Source organism: Carassius carassius, chromosome 49 (assembly GCF_963082965.1).
Source record: "Carassius carassius chromosome 49, fCarCar2.1, whole genome shotgun sequence".
NCBI lineage: Eukaryota > Metazoa > Chordata > Actinopteri > Cypriniformes > Cyprinidae > Carassius > Carassius carassius.
The window spans coordinates 14,057,020-14,070,748 of NC_081803.1; the positions used below are offsets into that span (position 1 = coordinate 14,057,020).

The following is a 13,729-nucleotide window of genomic DNA, read 5'->3' on the forward strand; positions in this document are numbered from 1 at the left end:
ACTGTCATATACAGTAAAACCATATACAAGATTACAATAATGAAAATTATTTACTGCTTTAAATTTGCTAGTTGAATTTTGCAGTTAGAACAAGCAAATTCTCCTAAATCAAGTAACATTACTAATGACATTTGCTGAGAGACCTCAAAAAAACAATTCCCTTTTCATGCCGCACTCGCGTCATGTAGAGGTGTTGTGGGTAATATGAAGGGTTACCGTTCAGGTGTAATCCAAATATAGCCTTTTGCAGGATCGCACACAGGCTGAGCATGCGATGTGATCTCTGAGGCCATTGGGTGCTAGATGCTTTTGTGAGATGCTGCTGGTGAGGAACAGAAAAGCAGATGCACAAACTGACTGGACTGAATGAATTGCGCAGACTGAGATGAATTAACATCCAGAACGAATTCAAGAAGGAGTTGCATTGCGTTAATATGGGAATCTTTAGGGCCCTTCACACCAAATTTGTTGCAATATGTTTTTGAACACTGTTTTTGTGAAAAAGTTCTTTATTTGATCAAAATCAATAATGAATTCAGCACTGAACATATACAAAAATATATAAATCTCTAGCATGTCTGTACCCATTCTTCATAAACAACGTATCTTGGCTCAAATAAGAGTCAACCCAGAATCAAACCGGTCTCTGTTAGTTTCAGCTGTGCCAAATCAGTGACACTGTTATGACAGTATGAAAAGTTCAAGAAGTTTCCTAATGCAATCTCCCCATCCCATAATAATGCATCAGACGCATTCACACATTCCAGCAATTCTGTTACTATGGCAGTGCCGTCACCTGCTTTTCTGCTGTGTCTAAAATGGGGTGACGTGATTTTCCAGCTAAGCCAACTGCAAGATCTGCCTTCAATCCCAGAATTCCTCACACCTGCAGTGGATTAGCTGTCCAGAAAGACAGTGACGGCTCTCAGAGCCTGAAAGAGTCTTCACTCTACAGCTCCTCTGTCTTGGGAGACAGAAGGTTGTTTATCTGTGGTTATGAGGCGTCTGACCGTGGCAGCACTCTGTGAGAACAACAGTACCAAACAATTATCTCTGTCACAGAATTACACATTACATATAATTATACAGCAAAAGCATAATTAAACAGAATGGGGAAAACTGTATTTTTTAATCAACTGACAGACACATACATATAATAAGTAATTTAATAAAATGTTATGACTTAATATAAAATGTATAAGGCTCACAACTATAGATATATACTGTATATATAAATGTATATGTGTGTATGTATGTGTGTTTATATACAGTATATATATATATATATATATATATATATATATATATATATATATATATATATATATATATATATATATACAACCCGAATTCCGGAAAAGTTGGGGCGTTTTTTTAAATTTTAATAAAATGAAAACTAAAGGAATTTCAAATCACATGAGCCAATATTTTATTCACAATAGAACATAGATAACGTAGCAAATGTTTAAACTGAGAAATTTACACTTTTATCCACTTAATTAGCTCATTTAAAATTTAATGCCTGCTACAAGTCTCAAAAAAGTTGGCACGGGGGCAACAAATGGCTAAAAAAGCAAGCAGTTTTGAAAAGATTCAGCTGGGAGAGCATCTAGTGATTAATTAAGTTAATTGATATCAGGTCTGTAACATGATTAGCTATAAAAGCTTTGTCTTAGAGAAGCAGAGTCTCTCAGAAGTAAAGATGGGCAGAGGCTCTCCAATCTGTGAAAGACTGCGTAAAAAAATTGTGGAAAACTTAAAAAACAATGTTCCTCAACGTCAAATTGCAAAGGCTTTGCAAATCTCATCATCTACAGTGCATAACATCATCAAAAGATTCAGAGAAACTGGAGAAATCTCTGTGCGTAAGGGACAAGGCCGGAGACCTTTATTGGATGCCCGTGGTCTTCGGGCTCTCAGACGACACTGCATCACTCATCGGCATGATTGTGTCAATGACATTACTAAATGGGCCCAGGAATACTTTCAGAAACCACTGTCAGTAAACACAATCCGCCGTGCCATCAGCAGATGCCAACTAAAGCTCTATCATGCCATAGCTTCAAAAAGGAAGCCATATGTGAACATGGTCCAGAAGCGCCGTCGTGTCCTGTGGGCCAAGGCTCATTTAAAATGGACTATTTCAAAGTGGAATAGTGTTTTATGGTCAGACGAGTCCAAATTTGACATTCTTGTTGGGAATCACGGACGCCGTGTCCTCCGGGCTAAAGAGGAGGGAGACCTTCCAGCATGTTATCAGCGTTCAGTTCAAAAGCCAGCATCTCTGATGGTATGGGGGTGCATAAGTGCATACGGTATGGGCAGCTTGCATGTTTTGGAAGGCTCTCTGAATGCTGAAAGGTATATAAAGGTTTTAGAGCAACATATGCTTCCCTCCAAACAACGTCTATTTCAGGGAAGGCCTTGTTTATTTCAGAAGGACAATGCAAAACCACATACTGCAGCTATAACAACAGCATGGCTTCGTCGTAGAAGAGTCCGGGTGCTAACCTGGCCTGCCTGCAGTCCAGATTTTTCACCTATAGAGAACATTTGGCGCATCATTAAACGAAAAATACGTCAAAGACGACCACGGACTCTTCAGCAGCTGGAAATCTATAAAAGGCAAGAATGGGACCAAATTCCAACAGCAAAACTCCAGCAACTCATAGCCTCAATGCCCAGACGTCTTCAAACTGTTTTGAAAAGAAAAGGAGATGCTACACCATGGTAAACATGCCCCGTCCCAACTATTTTGAGACCTGTAGCAGAAATCAAAATTGAAATGAGCTCATTTTGTGCATAAAATTGTAAACTTTCTCAGTTTAAACATTTGCTATGTTATCTATGTTCTATTGTGAATAAAATATTGGCTCATGTGATTTGAAAGTCTTTTAGTTTTCATTTTATTCAAATTTAAAAAACGTCCCAACTTTTCCGGAATTCGGGTTGTAATTTATTTATTAAAAGTAGAAAAAAAGAGAATGAAAAACTTGAATTGCTCATTTATATCATTAAACTGTGATCTTTAATATTAAAACACCCTTCATACAAAATTATATGTACAGTGTCACAGCAATTTATGAAAACACATTTCTTTCCATTTGTCTTAAATACAACGTATCAACAGTCATTCAAGGAAAATCTACAATAGACAGGAAATCAAACATGGGTTTCAGGCCAGGATGAAATTATGTAGAAGTCAACCATTACTAGTCCTTCCTGTTAACACTCTGTGGTCTTTTCTTAAGATTAATTAATACATTCATGATGTGATTCTTAAGGAAGAGGACCTGACACTTGTGTATACCTGAAAAGCAGGCTGGAATAAAGAACACCAAAAGAAAAGTGCTGAATACTGCTTGGGGGGGGGGGGCACATACAAATTGCTTCTGAAAGAGGGTGAATATGGTTTTTAGAGGACATTACATTGAAGAGCAGTGTGAAACGCAAAACAATGAGGATTAATGCCATAATGAAGAAGAAAAAAAAACTGCAGTGAATGCTGACGAACAGCTATCCTGCTCCTCTTCAACAGTACGCAGTGCACATTATTTGTGTTTTGGTTTTTCTGATACCTGAATTAACTATACTATGGGAACGGGAACTATGGGAACGGGAACTATGGGAACGTTCACTGACATTAAAGGAACTCCAAGGAAAAAAAAAACATTTTAGAATAAAGACGCAGCAACCCTGAAGGTTTTGCACAAACTTTCTCAAGCCTGTTGTTCATGCACACGGTATTTTACATGTCAACACTGGAAGTGACTGATTTCACAAGTTTTCACATTTGTATAAAATTTCATTTTGTTCATTTTGTATTTTAGAAGATTTTGGTGTAGTGGTCAGAATTAATTTAAATGTAAAAGTAGGTAAATTCTTTGCAATCCAATTATGATTTTAGGCGGAAGGGAAAAATAAAACCAGAGTGGCTCAAAATAAATGCAACGCTCAAAATAAAGAAACGACAAAAAGCCTCAAACAAAGAAAAAGAAAAACTTGAGGAGAATTCGGTGCAAAAATAGAATCGGGCCATCATCAATATGATGTAATGAACCATTCAAGTGCAGACAGCTTTGTTGCATTTAATAGGAGCTATTGAGTTTTGTTACATGGTGACGTGCTGCTCGCATCCAGTGTTGACACAGCATCAAACTGTGAACAGCTGTCAGGATTTTATAATTCTGTGTGAATAAATCAGAAAGAATACAAGGTATTGCAATAGTCAGGCTGGGGAAAAAAAGAGGTTTGCGCAATGTGTGAGAGCATGTTTTTTCATCTTCTGGAAGCAGGACTCGGGTGTGCAGCATGAGAAAGGGCGTCATTAGGAGACATACACGGACATTCCTCGCCCTTTCTGCACACCCCAACCAACAGGCATTCTTCCTGGCACAGAGCCTGGTATTTATAGGGCTTTGCTATCTGGTTGGTCCTGGCCCACCAGAGCTCCTGCTGTAATACTGAGCGGCAATTAAAAGAATAGTTGACCCAATAATGAAAACTGTAATTTCTCACCATCATATCGTTCCAAACTTTTGTGACTTTCTTCTGTAAAACACAAAAGAAAAGTGGTATTTAGAAAAGTGTTTGTTTTTTGTCTATACAATGAAAGTCAAGAATAAAAAATAAAAAAAAACTATATATATATATATATAATTATTATTTTCTAAATAAAAAAAAATCTACAATTAAACAAATAAAGAAAACTTAAAAATGTACTACAGTAATAATACTATGGAACTGTTAATAATAAAAAAAGAGTACTTAATAACTAATTATTATTTCATTTTAGAGAACACCAGTAAAATTATAAAACTAATATTTATGGCTGTCTTAATTTCTTTGCTTTCAAACGTCAAACGAATTTCACAAATGACAAGAATGCATCCCCCAAACCCCATTGGATGGATCCCATTGACTCTTATTGTATGGACCAAACCAGTTCTTCTAAATAACATATTTTGTGTTCAACCAAGTAATGGGAATCATACAGGTTTGAAAAGACATGAGGGTGAGGAAATAATGACAGAATTGTCCTTTTTTGGGTAGAATATACCATTAAGACTACACAGCCATAAACCCAGAAAGACATCCAGCAAGCATTTCAACCAAACATTCTCTTTATTTCACTTATTATAGAAAGGCTTCGAGAAGTGCAAATTGGTCAAGATTCCAGAATTTTCCTAATAATTTTAATAATTATTATAACAATATTAATAATAATATATTTCTTTATGTAAGGTCTATACGTGTTGCAGTCAGGATTAAATAATACACAGCCTCAGCCTCATGTCACCGACCAATTTGGGCACCAGTCTCCCTCCGACCCATGTCCCATATCCAAGTTATTTTTCGGAGTTCTTCCGGGGCCGTCGGAAACTAGACATGTTTTCTAGTGCATAGATGCGCCGCGAGACCTCCTCGATCCCAGCAGCGTCGAACTCTCCCAAAACCTGTTCGTCGCACTCAACCGCAACCGCGTGCTCCACGGGGATACACGGGTAATCATCCAGTCTGGCACTGCCTCCCAAACCCAACCCTAATCCTAGTCCCAATCTCAGCCCTGTGGCTTCAGTGCCCATAATTTCCTCAGCCTGCTCCACGGAGCAGCACAGTTCGGATGCACCCGCAACACCCAAACCTATACCCTCGCTGGGCACGGCCGAGCCGTTCATGGCTTCTGGGTGCTGAGGGACTGAGTCAGATGGTAATGTACTGGCTATGTCCGTAGATATTTCCAGAGGCTTTTCAGTATGTGCCTCGGACACAGTCTCTCCATCCTCATGTGCATCCACACTCTTACCTGTTTCAATGCTCACAATCTCTGTGGACGGCACTGATGGGACTTCCGGAGAGACCATGGGATCAGGCTGAGTCATGGCTGTGTTGTAACTAGGTGGAGGAGTTTGGCATTTCTGTTTATCCGCATCTGAGCTGGCCCACTTCTGGATGTCCCGTTCTGGGGAACTTGAGAGGGTTGGAAAACCAACTTCGGATGCGGTGGAAACACTGAGATGAGACTGCGGAAGGACGGGGATGGACATGGAGATATTGTGCCTGTCACTGAGAGAAAAACAAAAACATAGGCACATGGTTATGATTTTAAATCACCTTCAACTTGCTTCAGAATCAGGGGAGCAAGAAGTGGAAAGATGGGAAAGAAATTTGAGAGTGTGAAGATGCTGATGTCAGTGGAGCTCTTTGTTGCTGATGGATCATCTCATAATTCATTTACACACAACGAGAGCCTGGGAGAGCTCAGCCAGAGACTCTGATCCTCAACCTCACACACGCACTCTAACAAATACACTCGCACCCCCCTTAAAACACACACATCTGTTGCACTACATACATCATCTGAAATATGACATCTAGAAAGTAAAACAACTGTATAGGATTCATCATCCTTTACGAGAAGCTCTCACAGAGAGCTGAAACAAGCTGCAAACTTATGAAAGTAGCATCATGTACTGTACATGCAAAACAAGTCAGGTTATCTTAAATTAAGAAAAGGGACAGAAAGTCAAGTCATCTATCTATATATATATATATATATATATATATTTTTTTTTTTTTTTTTTTTAAGACAATAATACGTTACTTTTTGCTAGGACACAATAAAAGTTTTACATTTGGAACTTTCAAAAAAAAAAAAATGTTTCCACATAAATATTAAGCACCACAACTGTTGTCAGCATTGATATTAAAAAATGTTTCTTGAGGACCAAATCTGCATATTAGGATAATTGCTAAAGGATCACTGAAGACTGAAGTAATGATGCTGAAAATTCTGCCTCGCATCACAGAAATAAATTACATATTAAAATATATTGCATTAGAAAACAGATATTCTAGATTGTAATAATATTTCACAATATACCAATTTTCCAAAACATTTGATCAAATAAATGCAGCCTTGGTGAGTAAACTTTTAAAAAATGCTAATGCAAAATCTTAATTTTTTGAATGTCAATGTACCTTCAGAAAACAAAGCATTTAACTTGACTTTTCATTTCCCTGTGAGAAATAAACTGGAACAAATATCGGCCACAAATTTTAAACACCTTTTTTACTCATCATTTGACTAGACTGCAAAAAGTCATGTTATTTTTAAGCAAAACTGGATAAAATAAAATAAAAAAAAGGTTATTTTTGAAATGATAACTGGCTGCCACTACATACTGTAATGGGATATTATGACCACAATATAGGATACAACTGTCGACAATGTTTATGGTTGTATAGAGTGTCCTTTTTTTAAATACTAACTGCGTACAGAGTATACAATGTAAGCTATGGTCCATATGTTTTTGTGTCTTCAATGCGGCAGCTAGGATATTCATTCAAAGGCATACAGTATGTGTGATAGAGAGATACATGGTTTAATTCCTGTGTGTCTGATCAGGCTGCATTGCTACATAGCAGCTTTAATGCTGTCCGACCACAGAGATGAATTTCATGACCAAGTATAAGCAAAGAAACATGCTCCCAAATTCCTCATCAGTTCACTGAAAACAAACATCTAATGGTTGGCCACAGAGTGGCGTGCACTGTATATTCGATTTCCCAAATGATTCTTCTTGCGCTCAGACTGTTCAGCACGTAATTAGATCCAGTTTTCAGATGTGAAATTGGGAGAGATGTTCCAAATGAAATGTTACTGTGAGCAAAACCATAGCATTTCAAAACAGCAGTCAGATGTATCTGCAAAGCATTAGGGTGGCGTTCAAAATCATGTTGCTACGGTCGACTAATGATGACCTCTGATTGTAGAAATGAGTCCTTGAAGTATCTCTCAGACTAATATCATTTATTGTACTGTATGATTGCGGATAATGGATATATTAAAATGTTATCAGCCCTCGAAAAGTATATCGGCCACAAACATCAACTTATGCATGTGTTATGTAAAACATATGGACCCCATCTAGCCAAGTGTTTAGACGTCATACCCCAAGCAGGGAAAAATAAAGCATTTTTTGTTTGGAACAGGAGGCTATTTGTTACACTGTGCTTCCCCTTATAAATGAGTTCCTCTAAACATGTGTCAAACCGCAACCCTTAATCAAGAGCAAGTGGCCGGTGTGTGCTGGTAGATGGCGCAGGGCTCGAGCATGCATGTGCGACGCAGAAGAAGAGGGGGCTATTTGCACTCAAGCATGCCAGACTGATCTCCCAGAAACGTCATAATATTTTTCATGCAGCATATTTTTTCTCTGTTGGACTTAAACTTGGCTCTTAACATGGGCCAATTAGGCTGTCCCCACCCCTCCTTCCAAGAGCAGAGCATTGGCAGGGAGAAGGAACGTGTCTCGGGACGTCCTGTGTGGGGATGGGTGGTGGTTCAGGAGTGAACCAGAGGAACTGCGGAAGAATAACGGCGGCAGAGGTATGTATTCTTGTGAAACTGGAACAAGAAACAGATTCAAACTACCCGGGAGGAAATCGGGAAACCACAAATTCTCCACAGTTAAGCAAAAAGCAAAAATAAATGCAGGATGACACTAAAGATAGTTTGAATGATGTTTGCTTAAGACCTTAAACCTCTCCTACGGACATAGATATACTTAAAGATATGAACAGCCCTGAAAAATATGTTTTCATTATATACATTTAGAATCATGAAATATATAATAATAAAATACAAAACAATTAAATTAATGAAAAGTTATAATTACAAAAATGGTATTATTATTATAGAATAATATTAGTGCTGTCAACGTTAACGCTTTAACGCATGCGATTTATTTTTGTCTGGTTTAACGTGTCAAAATATTTAACGCAATTAACACAGCATCCGTATTTTCTGCCATCCGTTGGCTAGCTTTACATTATATGATCACGCTCTTATTCATTTAAATGCTTTTAAACATTTCAAGCGTGGCAAGACAAAAGAGAATGCGCTGTCTGTGAATGCCCTTATGTGACACATACACACGTACACACACACACACACACACACACACAATGCATAGACAGGGCGCCAGAATCCAGTTCTCTTAAGTGCTTGAACTAACAATAAACATCCCAAAGTGCCAGTTTTGTCGATTATCCTCATAAGAGCAATCTTAAATGATTTATATAAAATCTAAAATGAACAAAAAGAGTTGTGAGAGAATGAGGCGAGATCCATAGACAGTATATAAACGGTGAGATCCGCGTGTCTGTCTGCTCTTAAAGGGACAGCAGCCAATAAAGCTTCCTGTCAGTAAAGTTAAAGAACAAAGGGAACAGAGAAAATGACTCGCTGCTCTTGACTAAATAACTTTTGTAGCTTTAATAAGGATTAACTATTTAATTTATAGTTTATGCAGTGCAGACTGCATATAACTTTGATAACTTTATTAAATTTCTGTATATTTCCTAACTGTTAAGACAGGAAGGGCAGGAGTAAACATGACATTTATTATGGGTTTATGTTAGCATTGTTTTAAGTTTACTTAAATTAAAAACTTTTATATTTTTGAAGCCTAATAATAAATGTAAAAAAAAAAATTACAAAAAAATCAGTAGCTGTATTAATATCAGTAATACTGGCCTTCATTCATAAAAAGATGCCATTTAAACAAGTATTTAAATTTAACTGTGAAATTATTACATTAAAAAATATATTAAAAACATACAAAAACATTTCTTTTTTTATTGCGATTAATTGTGATTAATCACAGAAAAAATGTGTGATTAATCTAGTTAAAGTTTTTAATCGATTGACAGCACTAAATAATATATAATTGTCAATTATTATACTTATTATTATACTTACTATACTTATTTACAATTACTATAACTGACAATAGGTACAATAATTGTAAATATTAATTTCCTTGATATTGTAATTCAAACTAATTTCAATTAATATAATTTACATTAAAATGCTTTGCAACATTTGCAAGTTACACTATTTACCCTGCAAGCGAGCGGAGTATGCATTCCTTCATTTGAGGATATGACTAGGAAAATGAAATATGACATTTTCTGTAGTTGTTTTTAGATCCAAGAAACTGAGAGAAGCATCTTTTTCAGATTATAGAAGGGCTGGCCTTCATTTGTAAAAATGCCTGTGCGCTAATTTACCTATTGACATAAAAAGGCATTGTTTATGGGGGTGACAAATTGTTTCCTGAATTCCAGTTCTGGACATGCACCAGTAATAATGCTTCAAAGCCTCACACTGTTTACGTCCCACTGACAACCTTCATAAAAATGTACAATGACAGGAATGATCATACATGTGGGACTGTTTCCAGCACCGAAGAATGAGGCGTCATGGTAAACAGGGTCTGCTTTGGGTTCTGTAATCTAAATGCTTTTTTTGGTGCGATGGCTGTGTGATTGTAAAGAATAGAGGAGCATTGGAGGCATGCTGATGGAATTTTGGAGGAACATTCCACCAGATGTGAGCACAAACACAATCAGTATGATATCCACAGAGACAGCTTCATCCCACTGTGCAAATCTATCTGGACAGTTCTGATAGTGCCTCGCTCTGATTGAATTCATGTAAAATATATGTGTGTATGCATTGTATATAATTTATGCTACATTTGAGACAAATTTGCTTCTCTGTCTTTACAGTTTTTCAAGAAAACTACCAAGAATGACTTACTTATAGTTGTCTTTGCACATTAAACTGGCATAAGAGAAGGTACTTTAACATCAAAAGGCCCTTTATTTCTAAGTGTACCAAGGATTAAGGGATTACTATATGGGTGGATGTCCAAAAACATTGTTTGTTATGAATCAGGCCTTCCTTCAAACTATTTGACAGCCATTTATATACTGGATTAGCAAAGGCTTGTTGTGAAGATGTATAATAAAATAGTTGCCTGATGAATCATGTTCCCAAAGAGATGGAAAAGAATCCACCTGAATCTTTCCGAATATGGTGGCAAGTAACAGAACTTATTGTAAGGGGGTGGAGCTTAGGAATCTGAGCCAGGGCTATAGGCTAAATTTGGTTCAGATTTAAACAAAACCAATGAGAAAAGGAGAAATGTTGAAATAAAAGATAAAAAGATGAAGATTTATTGTTTTTTAGTGTTGCACTTTCACCAGGGTTCCAAGGGATTCTTCAGAACTTTCAACCCCACCCTAGAGTTTCCATCCAGGGGTGTTGAGTCTCATCAGCCCCTCAACTTCTACGTCTTTACCCACTCTCAAAAACTCCACAGTGGGGCTGCAGGACTTTTAAAAACACTGCCAGAGTCCTGTGCCATAAATAAGAGAATGTTTCGCATATTCGGTTTGAACTCGGCAGGACACATCATTAACACAGCGGCACCATGTCTTGCACCCCCTGTCTGCCTTTCACCATCTCCACTCTCTGTTACTTCTTAAACGCCATCCACTGCTCTAAACTGATTTTTCTCTCATCATTTTGTTCTTCTTCCACATTTGGCATCTCAGGACTGACGTGCAGAGGAAACCGCCAGAATGTGTGAGAGTGATTATGGCTCCAGATGAAGGCAGCGAAGACTGAATCTAACTGCCAATCAGTGTTTGAATGAGAAAAAGTAACAGGATGATGAAAGGCTCAGAGATGTAATAAGCAGAGTGAGTTTGGTCGACCGGACTCTGCCGTGTTAACATTTTAATCACAATGAATAGATAGGGCACTGTCTGTGTACAATATGCACCCATTGAAAGCGTAACGGAAAGCATCTTTCAAAGTCTTTCAAAATCAGTGCAGAAAATGCCAACTCCACAGAATCTGCATGGGCTTTCTAAAAGACTTTAGCAAACAAAAATTAGACTCTGAGGGACAGAAGACCAGTTCGTTGTATTCATGCTGTATTCCATCCAAGTTGTGTTTGGGATATTCCTGCTTTCTCTAACCATTATGCCACAAAAGGTGGTGTAAAAGAAGGCAAATCAGCATTGTTAACATTAGATGTTTCCCTGTGACCAAACTGTAACTGTTTTTATAAACTATATGTCTATAAAAAGTGCATTGTTTATTGAGTTTTAAAATTTGCCTGCAAAATTTAAAGAACGGAGTAATTTATGCATTTTATTTTATTTTTATCATTAACTCTGCAAAATTTGTTTCATAGTTGGAAAAATTCAAATTCAAGATGACTTTAACAAAAAAGTTTTCATTCCAAAATTCCAACATTCCGATTTGGAACAAAGCATCAAGGTCCTAGACAACATTTTCTTAGGCCAGTAGGCTAAAAGATTGACACAGAGATACAAAATAGTACAACACCTTGAACCTTGTAATCTGGACTTTTTTTTCCCTCTCACAACAAAATTTACAAAATAAATATGGCAAAAAAGGTTGGTAGTCTCTGGGATAAGCAATTATGTTGTAATGGAAATGATCATGGATCAGTGTTATTGTATATTCCTGAAAGAATTGTGAAAAAGTTGGAACCAGGTAGTTTTGCCATGAAAAAGATCTCCACTTTATCTTTATCCAGTCTGTAAATCGAGCTGAAACACATGCCGAGTCCAGCCAACGGTTCTGCTAAATAATCAAATTTTAATAACCCCTGTTCAGAAATGTGGTTGTAAGACATGTGCAAAACTCCTGAACACACACACAGAGGGTGAAACTGTGTGTCCAGACCCTGCCAACTTTTATAACAAATTTTAACAGATCAAACAATTTCATTAAGCCAGTCTCAAAAACACTGCCATCTCCATTTCCCATATAAACATCCGTTGAAATTGAAGAAGGGCAAAATAAATCCCCATATTTTCCCAACATATGCTGCTATGAATCTGCAGAATGGCAGTACAAGTTCCCATGGTACACCTGTGCAGTGTTCCCGATTTACCATTTCCATTTCTTCATGTGCTTTCTCTGGTAATCTCGTCCCTTTCTTTTTTCCCTCGGAGGAACTCCTGCAGATTTTTATGCACCGATAATTCACATCTCTGGCCAATGCCCTGGAAACATTATCTAAACTGAGAGGGGAGGGAGTGTAGGAGAGGAAGTGGATGCAAGGTAATATAAAAGCAGTCTGCAACAAACGGAAAATAAAATAATCTATTTACTCTATATTTCAAATTTCAGCTCTGGATCTAGAAAGTTGCTTCCTATGCTGGAGAACAAGTCTAGACCTCCTGTTTGACTCGCTCGGGAGTCAACGCTAGCAGACAACCACTCTCCCCAGGGGAGGCGGAAACTGCTCTTTCACGGTTCTAAGTGTACCATCGAGTCAACACTACCACCCTCCGGGTCTGTTTAGCCATGCAGCACAACCGCCGGTTCGCCGGACTTCCACTTCCTCCTCTACTTCCTGACACTCTGTATGGTTCAAAAGGTCAAAAGGTCATACTTTCATCTGTTCCATCTTAAGCATTTCCACAATCCATTAAACATTTCTGGGGGGGATGCTGAAGAGTTTTACTTACCCTGGCCTCCTTCCTTTCAAAACACAGATTATTAAATTAACATTCAGATAGATGGTTTGCCTCGCTGAACCAAGAAAGAGCTGGAGAGATCAAAAGGAGGTTCTCTTTAACAGTATGTTTTTGACTGCCATTGGTCTCCAAAGGAATACAATTGGGAATTTTTATCATCACTGATGTAAAAATGATAATTTAGTTTCTTTCAGAAGTTGGCTAGTTTACTATAATGGTTTATCATAATGCATATCAACAGACACCAGATTTTGTAAGCTACTCTAAACTAATGTAAAAACAAGATTTTTACATTTTCTGAAAATACATAAGAATATGATTAATATTTGTAATTTTCTTAGGAAAATATGACTAT

At 37.4% G+C, this 13,729-nt stretch overlaps 1 protein-coding gene across 3 annotated transcripts in view; it reads right to left on the bottom strand.

Annotated features, from left to right (window-relative positions):
- Positions 1 to 412: 412 nt before the first annotated feature.
- LOC132132579 (UV radiation resistance-associated gene protein-like) overlaps positions 413 to 13,729 on the bottom strand; it is a 97,099-nt gene continuing 83,782 nt past the window's right edge. The window contains exons 15-17 of one of the 3 annotated variants that reach the window (XM_059545008.1): positions 5,807 to 6,066; positions 4,519 to 4,551; positions 413 to 1,022 (exon numbers count right to left, since the gene is read on the bottom strand). In XM_059545008.1, coding sequence (XP_059400991.1) covers positions 985 to 1,022; positions 4,519 to 4,551; positions 5,807 to 6,066 — 331 coding nt within the window. In that variant the 3' untranslated portion in view covers positions 413 to 984. Of the gene's footprint in view, positions 1,023 to 3,631; positions 4,552 to 5,105; positions 6,067 to 13,729 lie in introns of those variants that run through there. The other 2 variants (XM_059545007.1, XM_059545006.1) reach the window with 2 other exon arrangements.